The sequence below is a fragment of the Zootoca vivipara genome, chromosome 2, assembly GCF_965207765.1.
Source record: "Zootoca vivipara chromosome 2, rZooViv2.hap1.1, whole genome shotgun sequence".
Lineage (NCBI taxonomy): Eukaryota > Metazoa > Chordata > Lepidosauria > Squamata > Lacertidae > Zootoca > Zootoca vivipara.
The window spans coordinates 76,625,916-76,649,027 of record NC_142584.1 but is presented as its reverse complement, the minus strand read 5'-3'; the positions used below and the strand labels follow the sequence as shown (position 1 = coordinate 76,649,027).

The 23,112-nt window shown below is 42.4% G+C and overlaps 1 protein-coding gene across 2 annotated transcripts in view; it reads right to left on the bottom strand.

The window, feature by feature from the left end:
* The window catches only part of FBLN2 (fibulin 2), a 138,752-nt gene that overhangs the window by 88,937 nt on the left and 26,703 nt on the right, over positions 1–23,112 (bottom strand). The window contains exon 2 of one of the 2 annotated variants that reach the window (XM_088662212.1): positions 10,354–11,840. In XM_088662212.1, coding sequence (XP_088518338.1) covers positions 10,354–11,683 — 1,330 coding nt within the window. In that variant the 5' untranslated portion in view covers positions 11,684–11,840. Of the gene's footprint in view, positions 1–10,353; positions 11,841–23,112 lie in introns of those variants that run through there. The other variant, XM_088662213.1, reaches the window with a different exon arrangement.

Below are 23,112 nucleotides of genomic sequence, written 5' to 3'. Positions count from 1 at the left end.
GGCCAAATACCAAGCCAAGAACGCTACCAAATGGGGGAAATTATTTTGTTGGCAAATAGGTCAAAGTCAACTAGATCCTTGGTTCTAAAAAGTCAATCCATTCACCTTCCTGAAGAACAAGACATCGTTTTCTTCATCTAACATAACTTTCTGTTTCTAGCTGTATGTTCATGTCCTTTTTACACTGAGAACTACCGGTAGTTTTGCAATAGCTAGGCTCCTAATATGATTGTTGTTGGTTTACAAAGTTCGCCTTCAGTATAAGGGTGATCAGTTCTGTCCTGAACTCAGTTCCTTTCTACCTAGGCCACAGAATAACTCTCCACCTCTCTCCCCTGTGTGGTGGTCACCAGGTTCTTTCGCCCATCCTTGCTATGGGTATTGGCACTGGTTCCATTGGGTGTCATCCATCAATGGCAGCTTCACCACTGACTTCGCTGGAATGCAGATCATCCCCATTATCTTCAAATCTTCTTGCTTTGATTTGTCTCTATTGTCTCAGATCAGCCCACCTGAACAAACAAAGGGCAATTTGCATTCACTGGTTTCCCTGATTAGCTTCCTGCATTGCTTGAAAGTTTGCATTGTGTTTGCCTTTTCTGAGTGTTACTTCAATCATTGTTGTTGTTGTTTAGTCATTTAGTCGTGTCCGACTCTTCGTGACCCCATGGACCATAGCACGCCAGGCACTCCTGTCTTCCACTGCATCCCGCAGTTTGGTCAAACTCATATTCGTAGCTTCGAGAACACTGTCCAACCATCTTGTCCTCTGTCGTCCCCTTCTCCTAGTGCCCTCAATCTTTCCCAACATCAAGGTCTTTTCCAAGGATTCTTCTCTTCTCATGAGGTGAGCACTCAGGGCTGATTTCCTGAAGAATGGATAGGTTTGATCTTCTTGCAGTCCATGGGACTCTCAAGAGTCTCCTCCAGCACTTCAATCATTATCTCTTAACTTATTCCGTGCCCATCAGTGTTGTTATGTATTAGTGTATATAGTTTTCCCTCAGGTCCTCAGGTCCTTGACAGTTGTTTTAGGAGGGAACTTTGAATTATGTTTGATACATTGTTTGAGCCAGCCTCTATAAAAGCAGGCCAGCTCGGCAATGCAGTGAGTTCTGTTCCAGCTTCCAAATAAAGAGCTGCTTTTGAAGAATCGCTGTGTCGCCTACCCACTATTTTACAAGTGTTATTCTTCCCAGAAAGATAATACAGTGTGCTTATGCAATACTAAAATCCCAAATTAAAAGAAAAATTGAAATTGAGAAGACAAAAAGAGGGAGGGGAAACCCAAGCTACATTATGTTATGATATGACACTCTACAGGTTAAAAGCTCACATGATTCAGAAGATGAAAACTGAATACCAAGCGGAGACATTAAAAAAAACACACACAACTTAAGTAGTAAAGCCAGATGTTTAACCAAAGGCATGAAGGAACCAACCACATCTGGATTGTTATTATTACGGTATTATTATTTGCCAGGAAACTTAATAATAAGAACAGAAAGATCAGCATTGCTTCCCACATTAGTAGAAATATAATAATCTGTTTGAACCTTTGCAAAGTTTCTGCTGTGAAAAGAGTCTCCTTTTGCATGCATACTTATACAGCTTATCTTTATATATTTATGTAGATTAGCTCTTCTGTAAACTTTCAATACATGCATAGATTTTTCAAGCTCTATAAACAAGAATAAAATTACAGAGACAGATAAGTGTGTGCAGAGACCAGTAATGCACATTTAAAACTCTACCAAGGGCAATCCTAGCCATGTCTACTCAAAAGCAAGTCGTACTCCGTTAAATAACCCTTAAAAGTGGTATATACTCTATGCATAAGCAACACAACCTGGCGTATATGTGATGAATCATACTGGGTTGCACAGAACTGCAGCTAGGGCAAATGGCGGACCCTTATGTCCTCTCATAGAATCAAAAGCTGGAAGTGACCAGTAAGGTCATCTAGTCCAACCCCCGCAATGCAGGAGTCTTTTGCCCAATGTGGGGCTCAAATCCGTGACCCTCTTAAGAATCTCAGGATCTACCGATTGAACTATCCCATACTGATACAGATTATACTCATGATATTAATAAGATTTAACAGAAGTTCAGTTATTAGGTGATTTTCATTTAATTTATTTTTACATTTATATATCCTACCTTTCCTCCAAGGTGGCGGGCATCCTTCTCTCTCACCTGCCCCACTCCAACCTCCATTTTATCTTCACAACAGCCCTGTGAGATAGTTTAGGCTGAGAGACAGTGGGTGGATCTAGACATGTCAATGAAGCGATTCAGTTTAACGTGTTGTAAACTCATACAGGGAAATCCAGTAGAGAAAGATGGGACTCCACAGCTCTATCTGATGTCACAGTGTTATATCACATATACAACACATACAAAATGCTTTTTCTCTACCAATCGAGCGGAGTCCGGTGTCTGGCCCTAGGTCACCCAGTGAACTTCTTGTCTGAGTGGGGATATGACCCCCGATTTCTTAGATCCTTCTCTGACACTAATGACTACACCACACTGTGCTCTGTGGTTGCCAATACATTTCCATCGCAAACCTTTCAGCTGAAAAATGTATTCACCCATTAAACGTCTGTGAACCTGAGAAATTTCAAAGCCCACTGCATGCTTGTATTGTCATCAGAATTATTAAACAGACTACCTTCTTCACTGACTAGAAACCATTAATTTAGAAGCAGCTAATTTCACCTTGCTTAAACCATTAGAGAGAAAGAGAGAGCTTAACAACTGCCCTCTTTAAAACAATTATCTCATTGCTTTTGTCAGTGAGTAACTGTGGGTTTCTGGAAGGCACTGGAAGGCAATTCCAGCATCTGCACTAACTTTCGCATTAGATGTGGTCTTAACAATCCCATTTCCCCCCCATTCCCAGCTAGTCAATTTTCTTTCAAACTCTCCACTCATACTAGCTCAAGGAATTACCAAGGAAAAAACCCTCAACATGTGTGTTTAATCATGAAACACATATGGATGCACTCATATGAGTCACTATTACCCCCAATTAAAGCGACTATCATTACCAGGCAGTAATTTGGTCCCACTCCCAACAATGACAGAAGACATTCCTAATTATGAGATGCTTTTTTAGATCCTTTGCAGTCTGCTTGTTTTAAAAGTGTGTAAATATCACCTATTTTCAAAGGGAAAATGGAAAACAAATGCCTTGATTCCTGTAATTTGTGCAGCTCTGATCATCGGTCTTTCGCAGCTGCTGCACTCGTTTCATGTCTATCCGAATAAGAAGGGTTATAGGGTTGCCAGACTCGATTGTGGACAGAACTTCTGTGCCTTTAATTGCCCTGCTCTCTTTTGAGTCTGGAAACCTTAAAGAGAAACCAGCAGGCCCTTTGTTTAATTTCCAAGCAAAGGGTCTGCTGGTTTCTCTTTAAAATTTCCAGACTCAAAAGAGAGCAGGGCAATTAAAGGCACAGAAGTCCTGTCCACTATTGAGTCTGGCAACCCTAGTTACATACAAAGTCTAGCCATAGCTATCCATGCTCTGCTAGTGGCCCATTTAGACTACGCTAATGGGACTGCCCTTGAGGATTGCCCAAAATTTTCAAGATTGCTGCTGTTGATACAATTTTAACTGGAATGGGATGGTGAGAGCATATCTCACCAGTTTTGCTGGCTGCTGGTTCACAACTAAGCCTGGTTCAAAGTGCTGATGTTCACATATAAAGTCGTCTCTGGCTAAGGGCCAAACTAGGACCCTGTATTCCATGGTTTTGAAGAAGTGTTGCCATATTTCAAAAAGTTGAGGTGTTTTTTTTTAAAAAAAACCAACAACAACACCCCACTGAATTCTGAAAATTCCGCCTCTATGCTATTTTCGATGGATGAATCCCAATATGTCTGGGACATTCCGGGCCTATCGGAGCCCTACTCTTGTCTCCATACAGTACACTGTTAACAGAGGTCAACCAAACAAGCTGCCTTACATTTGGGCCTCAAGTGGCACAATTGGTTTGTGCATCTGGCTGGTATCCAGAAGGCTGGTGGTTCGAGTCCACCCAGGGAAGGCTGTGGGTAGGATTCCTTTATTCCAGGGGATTGGACTAGATGACCCTCAGTGTCCCTTCAAACTCTACAATTCTATGATTCTAAGGCAGACTACCAGTCCCTCTAGCTCAGTATTGTCTATTCCAATCTGTGTCTATACCAGGATTTCAGACAGGGGACATTCCTAGCCCTACCTGGAAATGTCAGGATTTGAACCTGGAAGCTTTTGTATGCAAGGCTGATGTTCTACCACCGAGCTTTTGTCCTCTTACCTGCATCTACAAAACTTTAAAATGGGATGTCGGTCCTCCACTGTTGTGTTTTCAGCAACCAATATTCTATTTAGCTATCACGGCTGGCAGGACCCATGTAAGTAGAATACAGATGAAGGATAGCTTTAGGACTAAGTCTGAGTGTATAGAACTGACAGAAAGCATGATAGCTTGATAGGTTAGGTGGGACTTACAGCACTCCCACTTTTTGAGGCACCGGCAACCTTCGCCTTCCTCTAAAAAAAAAAAACCCATATGGCTCAAGTCTATGGTTTAGAAAATTTGCTGGTGCTGCCACAAAACCTATCCAGTCTGTGTCAGCAAAAGTAATATCCACAAAATATCACCAGATACTTTTCAAATGATGCCAAAATTAGTCATCGCGGCTACCTTGGAGCCATGATTGTAATATAATGGAGGAAACCGAAAGTGTTGAATGACTTAGTTCCAGCGTTCAGAGCTATTTCAAGATCCTGTAAATGTGAGAGTGGTAATGGATGTTTTCAGTGCCAGAAAGTGCATCCATTTCTTCCTAATATACCAATATATTTCTCAGTGAAGTTTAGATTTACTTAGATTTGCTAACACTTTATACCCAACTACATTTGCTGTTTTCCTTTCATGCTATCAAGAAAAATAACTGTGTTTACCTTGGTTAATGCAGCCACTCCAGAACTGCGCTACTATGTCTAAGTGTAAAAGCCAGGTGTGTATCTCACACCCACCATGAACCAGACCCTCTATGAGATACCCATCAGGCAGAGGCCTAGTTCAAATTAATCCCCCTCCCACTTTTTTGAGGGTCAAGAATAACATGAACAAGGCCCCTTGCATGCTTGTTGTTTAGTCGTGTCCGACTCTTTGTGCTTAGGTGTACGTGATTGTAGGCAGGCTGCTTCGCTTTGGGGGCTGTGTGGCAGCAGGGGGGGGCTTTACAGTGTTCCTCCATCACATGGTAGTGCTGCTTAAGATTGAGTGTATACATACTGTGTGTATGAAAGAAACACCTTTTTAACATGCTGATGAAGAAACAGTGCTGTAGCAAAAGTTTTTGTGGTAAAAACTAAACACAATTACCCACAGAATCAAGTCAGATGCTGACATGCAGTTCTGCACATAGCTGCCCTGTGTGGTGAGCCAGAAGGGTTACAGACCACCAGAGAGTGTCTCCCTGGGACAGGAGTAGCCAATGCGGTGCCCTCCAATTGTCCATGGAGTACAGCTCCCATCATCCTTGACCCATAGCTGCCAAGTCTCCCGTATTCCCCAGGAAACCCCCGTTTTTCCAGCTGTCCCCAGCCAATAAAATGGATTTTTTTGTTTTTTTCCTGGTTTATTCTGGTGCGGCGGCCATTTTGGAACTGGGAGGAGCATGCTCAGAAGCGACTTTTGATGCTGCTCTGCCCATTTCCAAAATGGCTGCAGCGCGACTTCTGGTGCGGCGGCCATTTTGGAACTGGGCACAGCAGCTACTTCCGGTCCGGTCCCTTATTTTTCAGAGAGGAACTTGGCAGGTATGTCCTTGACCATGCTGGCTGGAGCTGATGAGAGTTGTACGCCAACAAAACATCTGAAGGGCACCATGCTGGCTACACCTAGCCAAGGAAGAAAGCATCTCAAGGTACTGGAACTGGAGTAACAGGCTTGCCACTGATTTCTTTGCCAGGAAGAGGCTATAAAGCAGGGGTCAGCAAACAGGGATGTACCCAGGATCAAAATTAGGGGGGGGGGCAAGCCATGGTCGTTCAGGTTGTGACATTTCAGCATGGAAAAGGCGAATGAAACCATTTTATGAAAATTATATATACCATGTTTCTCTGAATATAAGACACCGTCTTATATTTATTTTCCTCAATAAGTCTATGGCTTATTTTCGGGGGGGGGGGTGTCTTATGGCAATTCCCGCCTACAATAAGCAGAGCAAAAAAACGCCTGACCACGCACTATGATGTACTCTTAAAGCAAACAATTTAGGCTACCACAAACAATAATACAAACGCCTCCCTCTAGAACAGAGAAATAGCCACAGATCGCAGCAAACTGCACCAACTGCTGCCCCGGGAACAGAACACAATTATTAGACGCAGTAACGGCTCCCATTAGGGAGCTAAGGACCTTCATGTGCTCACCCCCCCCACCAGCAAATCAAAACAATGGCAATGAACAAACGTTGTACAGCAAATACCGGTAGGAAGGAGAAACTCGGGCTATGATTTAGAGCAGGGGTGGCCAACTTCCAGGAGACTGTGATCTACTCATAGAGTTATAAACTGCAGGTGATCTACCCCGTTTTAGTGGGGTTCAGTGGGCTTTTTTTAGAGAGGGGAAATGACCTGTTCAATCACCCATTTTATTGGGATACAAGGTTAAAACTTCAGTTTGGGGGAGCCGCCTAACTTTCAGGGGCAAGGGGATTACTTGCTCACCAAAATATCACTGCAAAAACTCCATTCTTCATTCCACGGAACAGGATAAAATGCAGGGAGGGGAGAGGGGGTGGGGCCAGGTGCTCTTAGAAAAAAGCAAAGGAAAAGGAGCCCGCAATCTAGCCAAGAGCGATGGGAGAAAGATAAGGGTCGGGGGAAGAGATGGAGGGGAGGGTCAGAAGGGAAGGAATGAGAAAGGGAACAGGTGGGGGGAAATTAGATTGGAAGGCCAAAAAAAGGACGATAGAGCGAAAGAGGGAAAGACTAAGAGAGGCTAGAAATCAAAGCAGGGGGGACTTCGGAAGGATTAAGATCAGATTTAAAGATAAGGAGTGAATGAGAGGGTGGAGGGAAAGAAGCGAGGAGGAGTGTGTACCTTGTTGCAGGGGAAAAAATATTAGCCTCCTCGATTCATCACTTTATAACCATTTAATTTATTTTTTGCTTCTGGGGGGGGACAGCTGCCCCCCGCCCCTCGCTGGGTTCACCCATGTCAGCAAACTTTTTCAGCAGGGGGCCAGTCCTCTGTCCTTCAGACCTTGTGGGGGGCCAGACTATTTTGGGGGGGGTGAATAACCCAGAGATGCATTTTAAATAAAAGGACACATTCTACTCATGTAAAAACACGCTGATTTCTGGACCGTCCGCGGGCCAGATTTAGAAGGCGATTGGGCCTACCCATGCTGTTTAGGCTGGGACTTTGTTTAGGCAACAGTAGTCTATATTATGCCTGTCCAGTTCTGACACTCAACTTCTCTGAATTCTCAGCTCTGATCTTCTGCTTGACTCCTGTTTCCTGACCTCTACTCAGTGGCCAACTATGCCTCAACCCTGATGATTTTTGGCCCCATGTCTCCTCCTGCTCCTCCCCTCCCCTGGAAACATCAAAGTAATGTCTGACATGGTGTCAACATGCTATACCCCATCCCCTCATGCTACACTGGATGCTGCTTGCAGGGGTAGGGACACTCACAGTGTAGTGACATGTCGTCATGTCTTTTATAATAGCACAGGTTCTTGAGGGGAATGAGAAGTGCAGGAGAAGCAAGGCTGCTGCTTTGGTGGCAGAAACATGTCCCAAACTATATCTAGTTCCAACCTTAGTTGGATACAAACCTGAATCTTTACTTTACAGTACTTGCGTGTGTTGATTTCCAGTAAGTCGTTAAGTGGCAACTTCCCAACTTTAACACCAGCCAGGAATACAGCCCATTTACTGTACGAAATGAGTGCATTTTATCTTTTTGGCACTAGGCTATTTGACCTAGTTCAGGATATTATTTTACCACAGTTTGGAACATATAAGGTCTCCGTCTGATTAGGGTGGCAATTGTGACTGATTAAGTCAGCATTGGCAACAAAACAAATGAGAAACACAAGCCTGGGGACTCTCAGATTGACAGGAAAGGGAGAGGCAGACGTCCCAATCTTTAGATCGTGGATATGGTTTATTTTGGACAAGAACCATTGTGATCTGATCTCAGTTCTCATCTTATCAGAGTGGGAACAGGAAGGGATCACTTTATGGCTTATTGTTACTGTGAAGAAATGCAATGCAAAGTCAAGCCTCCAAAATAATCAGGGCCTTCCTGGACGTTTTTCAGATATTAAATGCGGGTACAAACAAACATGGTAGTGTGCTTATTAAGAAATATGTTAATGCCATGATCAAGGTGACATAAAGTCTGACAGAAAATGAACCCCAACTGTGTCACATATTCGTCACTATTCATATCAGTGGCCTTAGCTTTCACTGCTCTAAGGAAAATTAGGTTACTATGGATTACCACTGATAAATTATTTTTGCAGTCCCACAAAGTTTTCTAGAGCACAGACTTATGTATATGCACTTTACTTTATTCAAATCCACTGGGTGGAGGCTACCTACAGCCGTATCAGTAACAGATCATCATCAGTGCACAGTCATGTAGTAATAAGGCAACTTTTACCTCTTTTCTACTTTGCCACACTTCAGATTGCTAACAAAAGGAAATACCCACCAGCTCATGGCTAGATGCTACAGATAACAGGGAGTTTTGTGTGTACAGTGGTGCCTCGACTTACGATTTAATCCATTCCAAAGGCACCTTCGTAAGTCGAAAAATCCGTAAGTCGAAAAACGCCATTGGAAATGCAATTTCCCATAGGAATGCATTGAAACCAAAAAAAATCGTAAGCCGAAGCAACCCTATCTAAAAATTCGTAAGTCGAAAAAATCCCTATCTAAAACCGCTGTGTTTCCCCCCCCCCCCCGGATGTCGAGACATTCGTAAGCGTGCGGCCACTACCCCCATTCGTAAGTCAAAAAAATTGGTTGTCAAGTCATTCGTAAGTCGAGGTACCACTGTACTATGGTAAGCCCCTATGGCAAATGGTCATTTTGGTTGACACACTGTAGAGGCTAATCACAAAACATTGTAACCACTTAGAATTGTAACCATTTAGCAAACAATAATTAACAAACAGCATATCTGTCAGATAGATACTCCCTCTACACAGTTCATGAGACAATTGTGTTATATCTTGAGAGGATATCCCATAATGCATAGAAATGTCACAACAGATACCGTGTTTCTCCGAAAATAAGCCACACCCCGAAAATAAGCCATAGTGATAGGCAGTTTAACCTTGTAGGTTAAACTGTACCATACTTAATAAAAAAAAATAAGACATCCCCTGAAAATAAGCCACCGTGGGGTTTTTTTTGAGGAGAAATAAATACAGTATAAGACGGTGTCTTATTTTTGGAGAAACACGGTAGTACAGTATGTTCCAAATTCAACAGTTTATGGAGATTGACTTAACTTTCTATAAGCATTGTGCTTGTCACTAGGTTTACTAGCAACATTATTTTTAAAAGGCCATCATTTAGCATTTTGACCAGATATTTATAGCCAGGTGAGTTGTTTCTCAGACTGAACATCTGTAACGAACATCTGTAATGAAGATGCATAACTATAGATAGCACTGGCCAGATTCCATACAACAGTATGGACCTACAGATGTTGGTGGCGCCAACTCACATCAGTCCCAGCCAGCATAATCAGTGGTCAAGGGTAGATGGGACTTGCAGTCAAACCTCAAACCTCTGGAGGGCCACATATTAGCCACCTCTATGGTAAGACATAAGCCATGGTTTACTGTACATCACATGAGGAACCTCATGCCCAGGGACCAAATATGCCACACCATGCCTCACTATCCAGCCATCAGGACTCTGCCCAGGCCATACCCCACTCATACTCTGCACCCTCCTCTGGTGGTTTTACTAGGATGATGTGTGAACTGGGCCACTGTGAACAATCTACAAAGGAAAGTAGAGTGGATAGGAATACAATAATGAAAGTTCTACAAAAACAAACAATTATTCGTGGTTGTTTTTTAAAAATAATATATAATGCAGACGTTAAACTTCTCACTCTGAGAAATAGTTCTAATAAAACAATAGGCCACAATGGAACAAAGACTTGACCATTGATTGAGGCCACTCACATTGAGAATGAGTCGATAGTTTTGAAGATTAGAGCTATGTTTGACATCATACAAGGCAGGCAAAGCCAATATTCTGCTCTATTTCTTTTGAAACATTTAATGTTATGGTTTTGAATACAAAATCTTACCTTCTGGTAACTTGGACGAAGTCTGAACAGAGTTGGGATCTATGTCCTCTTCAGATGTGTAATGATAAAGAGTCTGGGGCTGTTTTAAGGATATCCTGTTGTTGTCTTCTTCCAGTGCAATGGGAGATTGTTGTGTTGGATTGAACTTGACCTTGGGGAACTTAATTTCCTCATGGTTCTCCTGCAAAGAGTTTAGCCCATGCGTTTGAGTCATATTGGACTCTTGTAAGACCAACAACCTGTTTTCTTTCTGCTTGTTGTCTTTCTTCATGTTTAGCTTGATTTTGAAGCGGGCATTTTCTTCTTGTTCATTCCTCTCCCTGTTGGCTGGCTTTCTCCTCTCCACATCTGCCATATTTCTGGGCCTCTCAGTTGTAACCGCAGCTTGTTCCTTTCTAATGCGGTTTGCAATGGTTGTGGGATGATGCCTTTGCTGTCCTTTGGGGGTTGATACCGTGCTTCTCGTATAAATCCCTTCCTCACTCTTTTCAGTGGTGCGACTAGTTTCAGGATAGTGCAGAACACGAGCAATTGTGGTCGTGGGTGGCAAAGCTTCCGTCCTTGAAGCAGGATGAGTTAATGACGGAGGAGTAACACTGCTGCTTGCAAGGTAATCGTAATCCTCTTGGCCCATGCTCTCTTGCTCTGTATGAGCCGAAAAACTGTAGAACTTTTTAGGTGGCTCCACCTGAGTGGTGTCACCTTCTGGTGCCTCCTGGTCATAACTGTAGGAATCATCATAGTGCCGCTCTGGTTCGGTGTCTCCGGTATCCGATGGGCTCTGAGGGTTTAATGTGGATTCATTACAGTCTGGGAGCAGGTAGCACATGAGATCCCCTCCAGAATTGGGGCAGTGGCAAACCTTGCACGGAGGCATGTGGAACGTGTGTCCCGCCGCATATTTCTGCTCTTCGTGGAGGCAGCCGATTCTCCCACACTGAGGGCACCCATCCGCGGGCAGCACAGCATCGATGCAGTTGGGCGGAAGGTCTGGACAGAGCATAAACTGGCAGCTGATTTTGCCACCCCCTTTGGGACAGGAGCACTCTGTGCTTCCAAAGTCGACATAGTAAGACTGCCCTTCGGGGACCTTGCCGTTGATGAAACCGACATTCACACAGTCATAGTACTGATAGCCTTCACAGGTGCAGCCATGCTGGAGACAAGAGGCGCAGCACTCGTCTGGCTCAAGCACTTCCTCAATGCAATTTTCCAGCGGCTTACACTCCACACCTGTGCAATCCTTCTGTGCTTTGGAGATGCCAATCCAAATAAGCACCAAGAGGACTGTGTTCAGCAAGCATAAATGTAGCACTCTGTGCCTATCCATAATCTTCCAAAACAAGTGCGGCAAAAATCCAGCCGTTTATTGGATTCGTTCTTTCTTTCTCTCTCTCTCACACACACGTGTTTTCCCCCTTTGGAATTTCTGCTCACTCAGCTCCTGGTCAGAAATATTTCCCTGGATTCTGCTTTGCAACTAGAGCCTAGGTTTATGAAAGAGAACTTTGTTAAAGGCTATACTCTGCACATATCCTGTTAGACATTAGAGATAGTTTTAAAATGGGATAAAATTCCAACATCTGGAAAGCTACAAGTAAAATTAATCATAATATCATCCAAGCACTATAGACACCCAACTCCAAGATGCATGTTTTTCATTTCTCTCTGTCTTTTGCCTCCCCTCTACCCTTTTTTTAAAAAAAGAAAGAAACAAGTGGCCTTTTTATCTATTCATAAAATATACACATAGTAAAATAAAAAGCAGTATTTTGTACTTTTGAAAACATTTGGTATGTATTTTTTATCTTTTTTATTTTATTTATTTTAGAAGCCTTGGTTTTTAAAAGAATAATAGTTGGCAGACAAATATACAGTTTTTTCTTCTTCAGATTTAACTTTCCTATATTTGATCATGGAATGTATTTATAGTGTCTGTAATTTTGCTTTTGTATACTGTATTTTACTTTGTGGAAACTGCCTTGTGTGTGAAGGGTTTTGCCCTGGAAGGCTGCCTGTGTGTTTGTGTGTGTGTGTCTATTTGAAGCAGTTTCTCAAGTCGATACACGCACACATTAAATTTCAAATTAAACTTCAGATGGGGCATTAAACTTCAAATGGGGGAGGGGTGAACATACTATATTTTGATCCCTTTGGAGTCTGAATTTGACCATCAAAATGGTCTCAAGTTTGGCAATTCTGGCATGAGTCCTTGTCCCTGATCCAAACTAACTTGATGGCAACAACTGCTCACAGCTGGACCTTCACTAGGCCCTAAATGCTGCGAGAAACATGAACCAGAAGGCCCTAGAGACACCAGGAGGCACAGAAAATGTAGAGAATCCGGGAATCTGACCAGCCATTTCCCCATGATTTATTGGGGCCCTAACCCCAACTGTGTACAGTATGCCCCTCACCAACATAGTCATTGTCACCGATACTATTATGATGGAAGAAAATATAAGAGGAGTCCCTCAGGCCCATCATTCTTATATTAATTGACAACGAAGCCCTTAACAACTTGGGTTCCAGGATACCTTAAGGATTCCTTAGTTCCCTGTTAGTAGCGCCCCCCCCCAATGGCACAGACATGCAACTCATATCCACCAGGAAGCATGCATTCATTATTATGGGTCCAGTGCTGAGGAACTTCTTCCTGGCTGAGTTAAGATAGACCACCTCTTAGTTGAACTTCTGGAACTTGGTGGAGACCTTTGTATTTCAAAAGGCATATCAAGCAAGTTTTTATGATTTATTTTAACTGATTTTTATCTATATTGCATCTTTTGCAAACATACTGTACACTGCTTATAGAGTATGGAATTAAGCTGCATATTGACTGTGGAAATGAAATAAATAATAATTTTCCCAGTGGCCTCACTGAGAGCACAGTGAACTCCAGTCCTAGAAAGGGATGATTGTAGTGTGTGAGGTGGGTTGCCACTGCTGCACTGGAGCTCAACAGGAATGGTATTAAGTGGAGAAATGCAAAGATGTGAAAGCATCCGACACGACCAACCCACTGTACCCGGGAAGACGATACAGGAATGGTACCCCACTTCCCATACCACACCTGTAATAGGTTCACCCCAAAAATGATGTTTTCCTCTGTGAAAACTAATCATTTTTCTTGAGTCTATTCAGAATCTTACTGGGAGAAGTTTAGCAACCATACTTTGTGTTTATAAATATATTTGATATGAATTCACTAATAGGAATGTGAATTTCTACGGCCCTAGAAATGAAACAACAGTGTGACAATGTGTTCCGAGAGCAGCTCAAAACAAGGAGAAACAAGGAGACGAGGGTTGTCTGTGCTGACTATGAATTCCAAACAAGAGCTCCTGGAGCTCACAACATCTGGAACTCAATTGCAAGAAAAGCCAGCCTCCTTTAGGTGTTACAGTCTCACCAAAGACCGCAGAAGCAGGAGTTAACTGCACAACTGCTTCCCCCGATTCGCCATAAGTTTTGAACTACTTCTTCAAGCAGTTTGCATAAGTCTTTCTTTTTTTTCCTTAAAAATACTGAACTCACCACAGCAGTATTCATCATTCAATGAAATGAGTCCAGGTTGCATCAATCATTTCAAACCCTGCTCCATCTTATTGCCAGAAAGAGCCGTTGTCTTTTTCAGCAACTTTACCAGCAACACAACATTATGAAATAGTGTTTCGGGCATGCAATCCATTTAAGAGAATCATAGAATTATAGAGTTGGAAGGATCATCGAGCCCAGCTCCCTACAATGCAGGCATCTCAACTAAAGCATCCATGGCAGATGGCCACCCCGCCTCTGCAGTTAAACCTCCAAGAGGTGTTATGTGTTGCAAGTCTTGAGACCAGGAGTTGCGGGGGATGGCCTCTTCTGGGCGGGGTTGTACACCCAATGGAAAGGGCAAGTCTGTAGCTTGCAGGGTGCTCATGGGGTGTTTGGACATTGAGGTGAGTCAGGGTGGTAAGATTAGGAGTTGCCTGTATGCTGCTTCTTGCACATAATTCTTCTCTCTGCTATACACATCCCTCTATCTTCTTTAAACCATCCTGTTTCTCCTACAGAGTCCATGCAGCCAGGGCCGGCTCTAGGGGTAGTCTGGGTGGCGCGGGGTGCCAGGGCATCGGCCCAGTAGGGGGGCGCCGCGTGGCAGAGCCACACGGAAACCGCGCTGCGCCCGCCCACCAGCAGGGCGCCAGACGTGCTTGAGACGGCCGTGCATGCAGCCTTGCCATCCTGGCCTGGGCCCTTCCCCACACACCCCAAAAGCCACCCATCCCTGCATCCTGTTTCCCAAAGTGCCTAGCCAGATGCCTCTGGGGAATCTCAGAAGACACACAGGCAACAAGACGTAGAACATAAGAGCCATGCTGGTCCACAGGGCTAATTCCCCTCCCCCTGCTTCCCTTTCTTTTAATATGTGTTTCTAATCTGATTTTTATTTTTAATTAGCTGCAGATTTTTTTGTAAATATTCATTCTTTGGTTTTATTGTCACATTGTTTTCTTGTTAATTATATGTGGATTTTCTTGGTGTCAACCTCATCATTTTACAGAATGGTTGGAGTAGGAATGTAATAAGTAGATCTGGAACTTATTCTAAGGGTTTGACTCAAATAAATCGTAAGAAGAAAATAAACATGGAAACGCCAAAACCTTATAACAATATGTTGTAATTTTTCTATGAGCCATGTTTTCCACTGTTGTACAGAAAGGTGACAGATGAAACTATGCTTGGAATTAAAATACAATGCATTTGAGAAAGAAAATAGGCACACTGACCAATTGGGCTGCCTCAACATGTTCATCCAACATCAGTGCAAAGTCGGATGCTTCCCCTTTCGCTATCAGTTTTTGCTTCTGTTTATCTGAACATGCAAGGTATCTTGGGGAAGGTCATTACTTCACTGCAACATTGGAGCTACAACTGAACAGACTTTAAAATTCTTGCAGTATTTCCTGCTTTTCTCATTTTCAGTAATCCATAATAGGAGGAAGTAATTCTGAATCTGATCTGTACAGAGACTCTTGTGCAAGTGCCCATATTCCAATGGCCATCTTATTGAATTATTCAAATGATACTGGTGAACAAAAACTGTTCCATGAAGCCTAAGGGCAAGAGGATTCCCCTCTTTATAAACATTTTCTGAGTTTTCTGAATTTAGGGTGATTATATTAAACATGTCTTTAGGATTTAAATGATGTCAGTTTATGCCATTTTTTTGTCCTCAAACAATGCTTGCTATTCCTGCTGTCTTTGGTTTCAGGAGTCCAATTCTGATCCATCTCAAGCAAGCAGTTTATCCTATACACTATATAGGATAATTACGGCATAATTACTGGCAGTTGCCAGTTGTTCGTTCATGTTCTGAAAAGCACTTCGGTTACCTCTGACAGTGTGGTTTGGTAAAAACTCCAAGAATATTCTCACACTAATTTTTGATGAGCTCACACATTTCTGGATTGTGGGTGTGTGAAAGGAAGCACTTATCTAATGGTTAGCACAGACTTTAAGTTGTATGTTTTATATATTTTGAACCTTATTCCCCTATTACTTCTTTTTGTTCAAAACATGTTTTCATACTGATCCGGCCCATCTCAATTACCTTTGTGCTTTGAAATTTTAGATTGCTTTTTGTACCAAAGTCAAATGGAACTAGCAAGTTTTGGCAAGTCTATCATGGTAAAAACAGAGGATATAATACTTGTGCTATACACTATGTATTTTTCAAATAATTATATAATGTAGAACACTTTCTATTCTATGTATTTATTGACCTGGATTCACTACGTAACACTGAGACATTGTTCATTTAGCGAAGGTGTGATTTGTTTGAATATCTGAACACTGTCTGACAGACAAACCACACTGTTTATTGTTTCCAGCAATAAACCATGATGTGAAGCCATAGTTTCCTGTTGGCTCATAAACCATGGCTTATTTTAACTATGGTTTAGCATTACATCCCAACCCAGCAACCTTGTTAACAATGGTTTGTTTGGGTACCCCACTGCACATACTTGCAAATCTACAGAGGCAAGAGACAAGAACAGCTGGAAAACAAAGTAACTTTGAAGAAACAAACTATGGCTTGTTTGATCATCTGTGAGACAGCTCTAAGGTTTATTCAATAAACCATGGGTTAAACAAAATGTGGCTTAGAATTATATGTGAATTCACTCATTATCTAGTCCACCTAACTTTGTGACTATGCTAACTGTGAACAGAGACCTCTATTTCCATGCCCACTTAAAAATCGTATACAGTACAAGAAAACAGAACATTCATAATCATAAGGAAATCTGAAAAACAAAAGCAACCACCAGCTGTGGGGAAAACATTCTTTTGAAGCAAAGAACATTGATTGGTGAGCAAAGCAGAAAAGTATAGCAATATAAAAGGAGGGAAAGGAAGGCTGAAAAACAATGGAAGAAATTGGCATATGGGCTTGCTATCCTAGACAGTAGAAACAAAACTGCTTTAATGGCAGTAATAATTTTAAAACACACACAATAGGGGCTGATTCTGCATCTTCTGTTTATGTGTCTGTTGTAATTATGTGGCTTACAAATATGTTCACTTTAATTTTATAATTGAGGTTTATACGATAATGGTAAATAGGTGTTTGCTTGTCTGGATGGACATGCAAATTAATGTGGATGAGATTAAGGAAGTATGCTGATAATTCTGTTAGGTTTCCAGAAATACGCGCACGCACACACACACGTTTGATATCAGGATACACACACACACACACACACACACACACACACCCAGTGTTTTCATGTCCTCTGGCACTCATCACTGTGCTCCGTGCACCAGAAGGGGTTTAGTCATGCTGGCCACATGACCCAGAAAAGCTGTCTGTGGACAAACACCGGCTCCCTCAGTCTGAAAGCAGAGCTGGGTGTTGCAGCCCATAGTCAAATTCGACTGGACTTAACTGTCCAGAGGTCCCTTGCCTTTTCTATATATGCAGGTAAAAAGGTAAAAGATAAATATCATGGACAACTTGAGTATACAGCGGAGTGTGAATGTGCTTAGTTCCAGTATTTCAGGCTTATGTGGCAAACTAAGAGTAGAAAAATGGAGCCATTTAGTAATTTTGACCTTAAAATACAATGTTCATCTAATTTCGTTATCCTCATTATTTCTCCTTCAGGACTTACACGCCTGCTTGCTATCTGTGAATTTGCCTGCCATGCCTTCAGTTCAGAGTGCGGCCTACATTCTTTTTCTGCTGGGAACTTCTGAAGAGAATGGAAAACGTAAATGTAAAATAAATAGCATTCTTCTGCCACTAGAAATATTATCTTTAGAGCCAGCTTTTAAATAAATCTCTCCCCCCCCTTTCTTTTAGTGCTTAACTTGGTAATATATTATTTGAATGTTACTCCAACATCTATGAATAGCCAGTTGTTATACCAGGGTTGGTTGGGGGAATGTGTCACTGGAAAGATCATACACCTGGGCTATTCTCACGAGACCCTTCCTTTTCCTCTCCCTTGCACTATTCTAATTAAACACATATTTTCAGCCACAAAAAAATCAAGTTTGTGTTTTGACTGGGCCTCTCGCACTCATGTGGACATGCTGTTATCCTTAGCACTGTTCTGTTAGGATTTTACCTGGTGGGTTCTTACTGAACTGCATGGAAGATATAGCTATATAGATATTGATATAGATGCTATAGATATTCACTGCTAAGTTTTGAAATGCCACAAATTAGTCAATGGATTGTGAAGGCGAGAGATGTAGAAACAGAAGGGCTGAGTTTTAGTCCTGCCAAACTGCATATGAATTTCCTTGTGCAGTGTGCAGGATACCCTACAACTGCAGATAGTAAGAGCTGGATTTCCAGGCTAAATCCAAGCTTTCATGACATTCTCTCACCGGAAACAGACAAAATCTTGTACATACAAATCTAGATAAAGAACAACTGTCAAACAGGCCCATTGAAACGTGCCATTTTCAAAGGAGCTTGCTAAGAATTTGACTTTTGACGTCAAATATTGGGATCCTTTCTATTTCTATGTCAGCATTTCTAGTTGGTTCTGAAATGACAAGCAGATCATGCCAGGGGGAGGCGAGGGAGACAGGTTATAGGGATGGTGTTGAGGGACGGTTCTGGAAAACGTTCTAGCTCACATAACACAAAGCCATGGTTTAGCATTATGAGGATAAGGCTAGCCTAGCCTGGGGTTCCATGAGTTCCCCTTTCTGCCTCTGGTGCAGCCACAAAAAGGAGAATAGGAATTTCTGCATTTCATCAGTTTGGCTTCTATTAAGTTTTTGCCTAGCACCTTTGCCAATTCAAGGAGAACCTAGATTACTCTTTACCTATAGAGGAACTTCCACCTATGAAGGAACAGCCAGTTCTTGAATTGTTGGAGATGGAGACCCAACCATTGTTAATCCTCTTTTTCAAAGCAAGATTTGTTTAATCCTGATTCCTGTAGATTCCCTAAAGAACAATTTTGGATTCCACATGGTGACCAAGTGCAAAATCAATGGCTTCAACACCAGCCCTTCCATTGCTGTTTACCATCAGCCTGATCAAAAAACAAAAACCTCTGGAACTAATGCTAATCCTTTACATTATTAGTTGCAAATGATGAGGATATTAGTGATCAGTCAATGAGCCATGGGAAATTTCAGTTTCGATCCCAGTTATCCTGGCTCCCCAAGCTGCCCAGGCTGAATGCTAGGGATATGTCAAAGCTGTAGGACCCCTCCCCCATGACTATCTGATCTCTTTAAACCACACTTTTTTGTTACCAAGATTCCCCCTGGCCAGGACATGGTAAATTTAGATGGGGGCGAATAAACACAAGCCTTCATCATTATGTACTGAGGCCATGATGGATTACGAACTAATTAAAATTCCTTCAATATCCCGATTGTATATATTAGCATATCATATGCTGAAACAAATCAGCATACAGCCTGGGAACTTATTTACTTAGAGTCTCCAAGTTCATTATTCATCTTTGTAACTGAAACAAAAAAACAAATTATGTAGTTCAGCATATTCCTGTTGCTCATAATTACATAAAAATACATCACATGCAACATTTAAAAGGGTGGGACAGAAAATTCTACAATATGCATAGGAAGATGCAGCCAGCATAGAGATTTCCATGCTCACAACTGGAGCAATTTTTCAACAATTTGTACATGCTGAACCAAGTAAAAAATAGTGAAACAATGTTAACATGCAAGAAAACTTGTAGTCAAAGGTCACCATAGCGGTCAAATCAATTATAGTACTTTGTAAAAAGGAGACAGATTTGCAACCAATCAAAAATGGGCTGGGGGCTGAGTCATAGCTGTCAACCCTCCCGTTTCTGGCGGGAAACCCCCAAATTTAAATCAGTTTCCCGCTGCACCCCCAGATTGTAAAATACCCTGTAAATGTCCCGCTGCTCGCTCACTTGCTGAGTGCTGCTGGAAATCGCCTCTGCGCATGCGCAGAAGCGATTTCTGGTGCCCAGACATGCGGACACGGGCAGCCCGGCACCTGGACATGCGCAGAAGCAACTTCCGGTGCCGCTCTGCCCTTGTCTGGGCACTGGAAATCGGGCCGAGCCGGCACTGGAAGTCTCTTCTGGACATGCACAGAAGCGACTTCCGATGCCGCGCTGCTGCTGATCCCTAATTTTCCAATCCAGAAGTTGACAGCTATGGGCTGAGTTGCAGCCTGTAAGAATGTATTTGGGAAAGAATTTGGTTTAATTGAACTGGTCCACATACTAGGGAATACTGGGCTGGGAATAGGAGCAAGCGGGTTGGGCAGGGAAGTAGCAGGGAAGTAACAGGAGTGGCAGGATAGGGGGTGTGGCAAGGACAGGAGATTATATTTTGCTTGCATTTTCCTCCATTTTTGTCGACTGTATATATTATATATGATGTTATCCACCTTTGGGATAAGGTAGGCCACAAGCCAGAATGAATAAATACATTCAGATATACATACACTGACCTTCCCTTCTGCATGTATAAAAGGTTACTTGTGTCCTTTCCACAGGCTGCCTCTCATACTTTCCTTTCCCACTCTGTTCTCCAAGGCATACACAGGTTATCCCCCAGAAATACAAGAACTACCCAAAGTTTAATGTTTCTTTGCATGTTTTCCAAAGGGGCTTGCGCATTTAAAAATATTAAGCAGAATGTGAATTTATGAAGGCTCAATTCACTGCAGGCAATTTTGCTGTTGAAATTTCTCCAGATAAATTACAAGTACAGTGGTACCTCTAGTTACGAACTTAATTCGTTCTGGAGGTCCGTTCTTAACCTGTAACTGTTCTTAACTAGAGGCGTGCTGCCAGCACACGATTTCCGTTCTCATCCTGGGGCAAAGTTCTCAACTTGAGGTAACTCTTCCACGTTAGCGGAGTTTGTAACCTGAAGCGTTTGTAACTCGAGGTACCACTGTATGTGTTGTTACCAGGCTCGCACATTACACAGAAACATGCATGCAAACACGTCACCACAGAGACATGATCTCTCAAGATTTCAGTTCTAGAGTCATGTTGCCTTCCACTTCAGGTAAAAATAGGAACATAGAAATATGTTTATCAGCTGTTTTCAGCAAACCAAGACTGTTCCTGAAATTGTTGAATTTCATGTTGGGAAATATCAGCATCAAAGCCCAGCATCCAGAAATCTTCCATAGTATGTCCGTCTTGGTAGTGCACCCTGAATTGTCAATTATACTTAGTGGTTTCACCTTCTGCTATAGTCATATCTCCAAAATAAAAGTTTAGTTTTGGTTCAAGTCTGATGAACTCTGAAAAAATCATGGAACATTTGTATCACAATAAATCTCACCACAAGAGTATTTGCTATTTATTGTAATAAATTGTCCGTCAAAGTTGTCTAGACGATGCCATTTCCATGATTAACAGTCATATTCGATTGCATTATACAGTAACATGTTAATTGCACCATATTGTGCTTTCTCCATATCAATCTCCAGCATGTTTTGGTTGCAGCCTTTCTATGATTTTGCACTCTCTGACAGCAAGAGACTGATTGCTGCAGATAAAGCTGGAGTCTATTAATGTGCTTGTGCTTTGATCTTCAAAATACTTGTGAACCACCTAAGAACTCTGGTTCTCCAGAGGATAAGATGCCAGTCATACCATTTTTCTAGCCTGGCTGGTGGTCTTGTAATGTGGGCAAATACACATCAGGCTTTTTAAAATAATAATAATCTTTTTTGTGTTTCACAAAGAATGACCCCTGCTGCTTTTCAAACAACACTTTTCAGAGCAATTTAAATGTATTAAACTGGTTCCTTTTCTGTGCTGCACTCACATACCTGTTACACTTCCTTAGATAAAAGGTAGTATATAACAATTAACTACTCTCCTTGTGTAAGGTCACACTTAAAAAGATGAAATATTCCACCTGTTATTTCTTTAGAGAAAAGATGCATTTGGCTTCTGAGTGATAAATATAGATATAGAACAACTCCTGCCAGGGCCGGCTTTAGGTAGACCCCCGGTGGCGCGGTGAGCCAGGGCGCCGGGCTGGTAGGTAGGGCGCCGGGCGGCAAAGCCGCGTGAAAACCATGCTGCGCCCCGCGAGGGCGGGGGCGCCGGAGCGATCTCCACCCCTCAGCGCCAGGGCGGCCGACCTGCTCAAGACTGCCCTGACTCCTGCTCTTCACATCTCTGCTTACCCATATAGCTGGTCCCGGTCCTACCCTTAAATATACTGTAGTGAGGCTGCCACCCCTAAGGCATCTGATTTGAGATGTCATGAAATAGTAAATTAAATAACCAGCAATTTGCTGCTAAGTGGGATTATCTGTCTCAGGAGCCAAAATGACTTGGCTGGCCTTGGGCATTATGCACCATGACTTGGAGATGGGGAGGCTATTGCTGCTCTGCTTCAAGGAGCAAGTAACTTGAGCTGCGCACCTTCCAGCCGACTTTCATTGACAGCATCTGCTCTCCATTAGACAGCGAGCTCTGGCACTAAACATAGATACTGTGCCTTTACTTAATAACACAAGAAGGATCCTTCAAAGTCCTGCATTCTAGTCTCACAGTAAGCAAGCAGGACACAAGCACAATAACCCTTTCCTAATCATAGAATCGTAGAGTTGGAAGAGACCACAAGGGCCATCCAGTCCAACCCCCTGCCGAGCAGGAAACACCATCAAAGCATTCTTGACATATGCCTGTCAAGATCATGATCCCCACTCATGATCCCCAGCAACTGATGGTTCGAAGCATTCTGCCTCTGATGCTGGAGGTAGCACAAAGTCATCATGGCTAGTAGCCACACACAGTCTTATCCTCCATGAATTTATCTCATCTCCTTTTCAAGTGATCCAAGTTGGTGGCCATCTTGCGGAATCCAATACATAGTTAAATTCCGCAGTTTAACCATGCATTGGGTGAGTTGGCACAACAGCTGAAATTTCTTGGAAATTAAGATGTGGCATAAATGCATCTAGCTTTTCCACTCACACCAGCAGCTTGTTTAGTTTACTATGAAACTCAATTGACAAAACAAACTTTCCTAATAATAATATATAAATACCAATTAATGTCATTTAGCTGGAGGCGAAAAATTATTGTTTTAATGCAGGACAAGCTGAAGCACGTCTTTGAAATACTCTGACTGAAATGTTAATCACTACCACAGATTTCAAACAAATTGAATTCAGACAAATGTTTCAGGAAGAGGGGAGTTTTTAATGACACAAAACCCAAACATGCTGAGAAACAGTACTTTCTAGTTTTCCTCCAG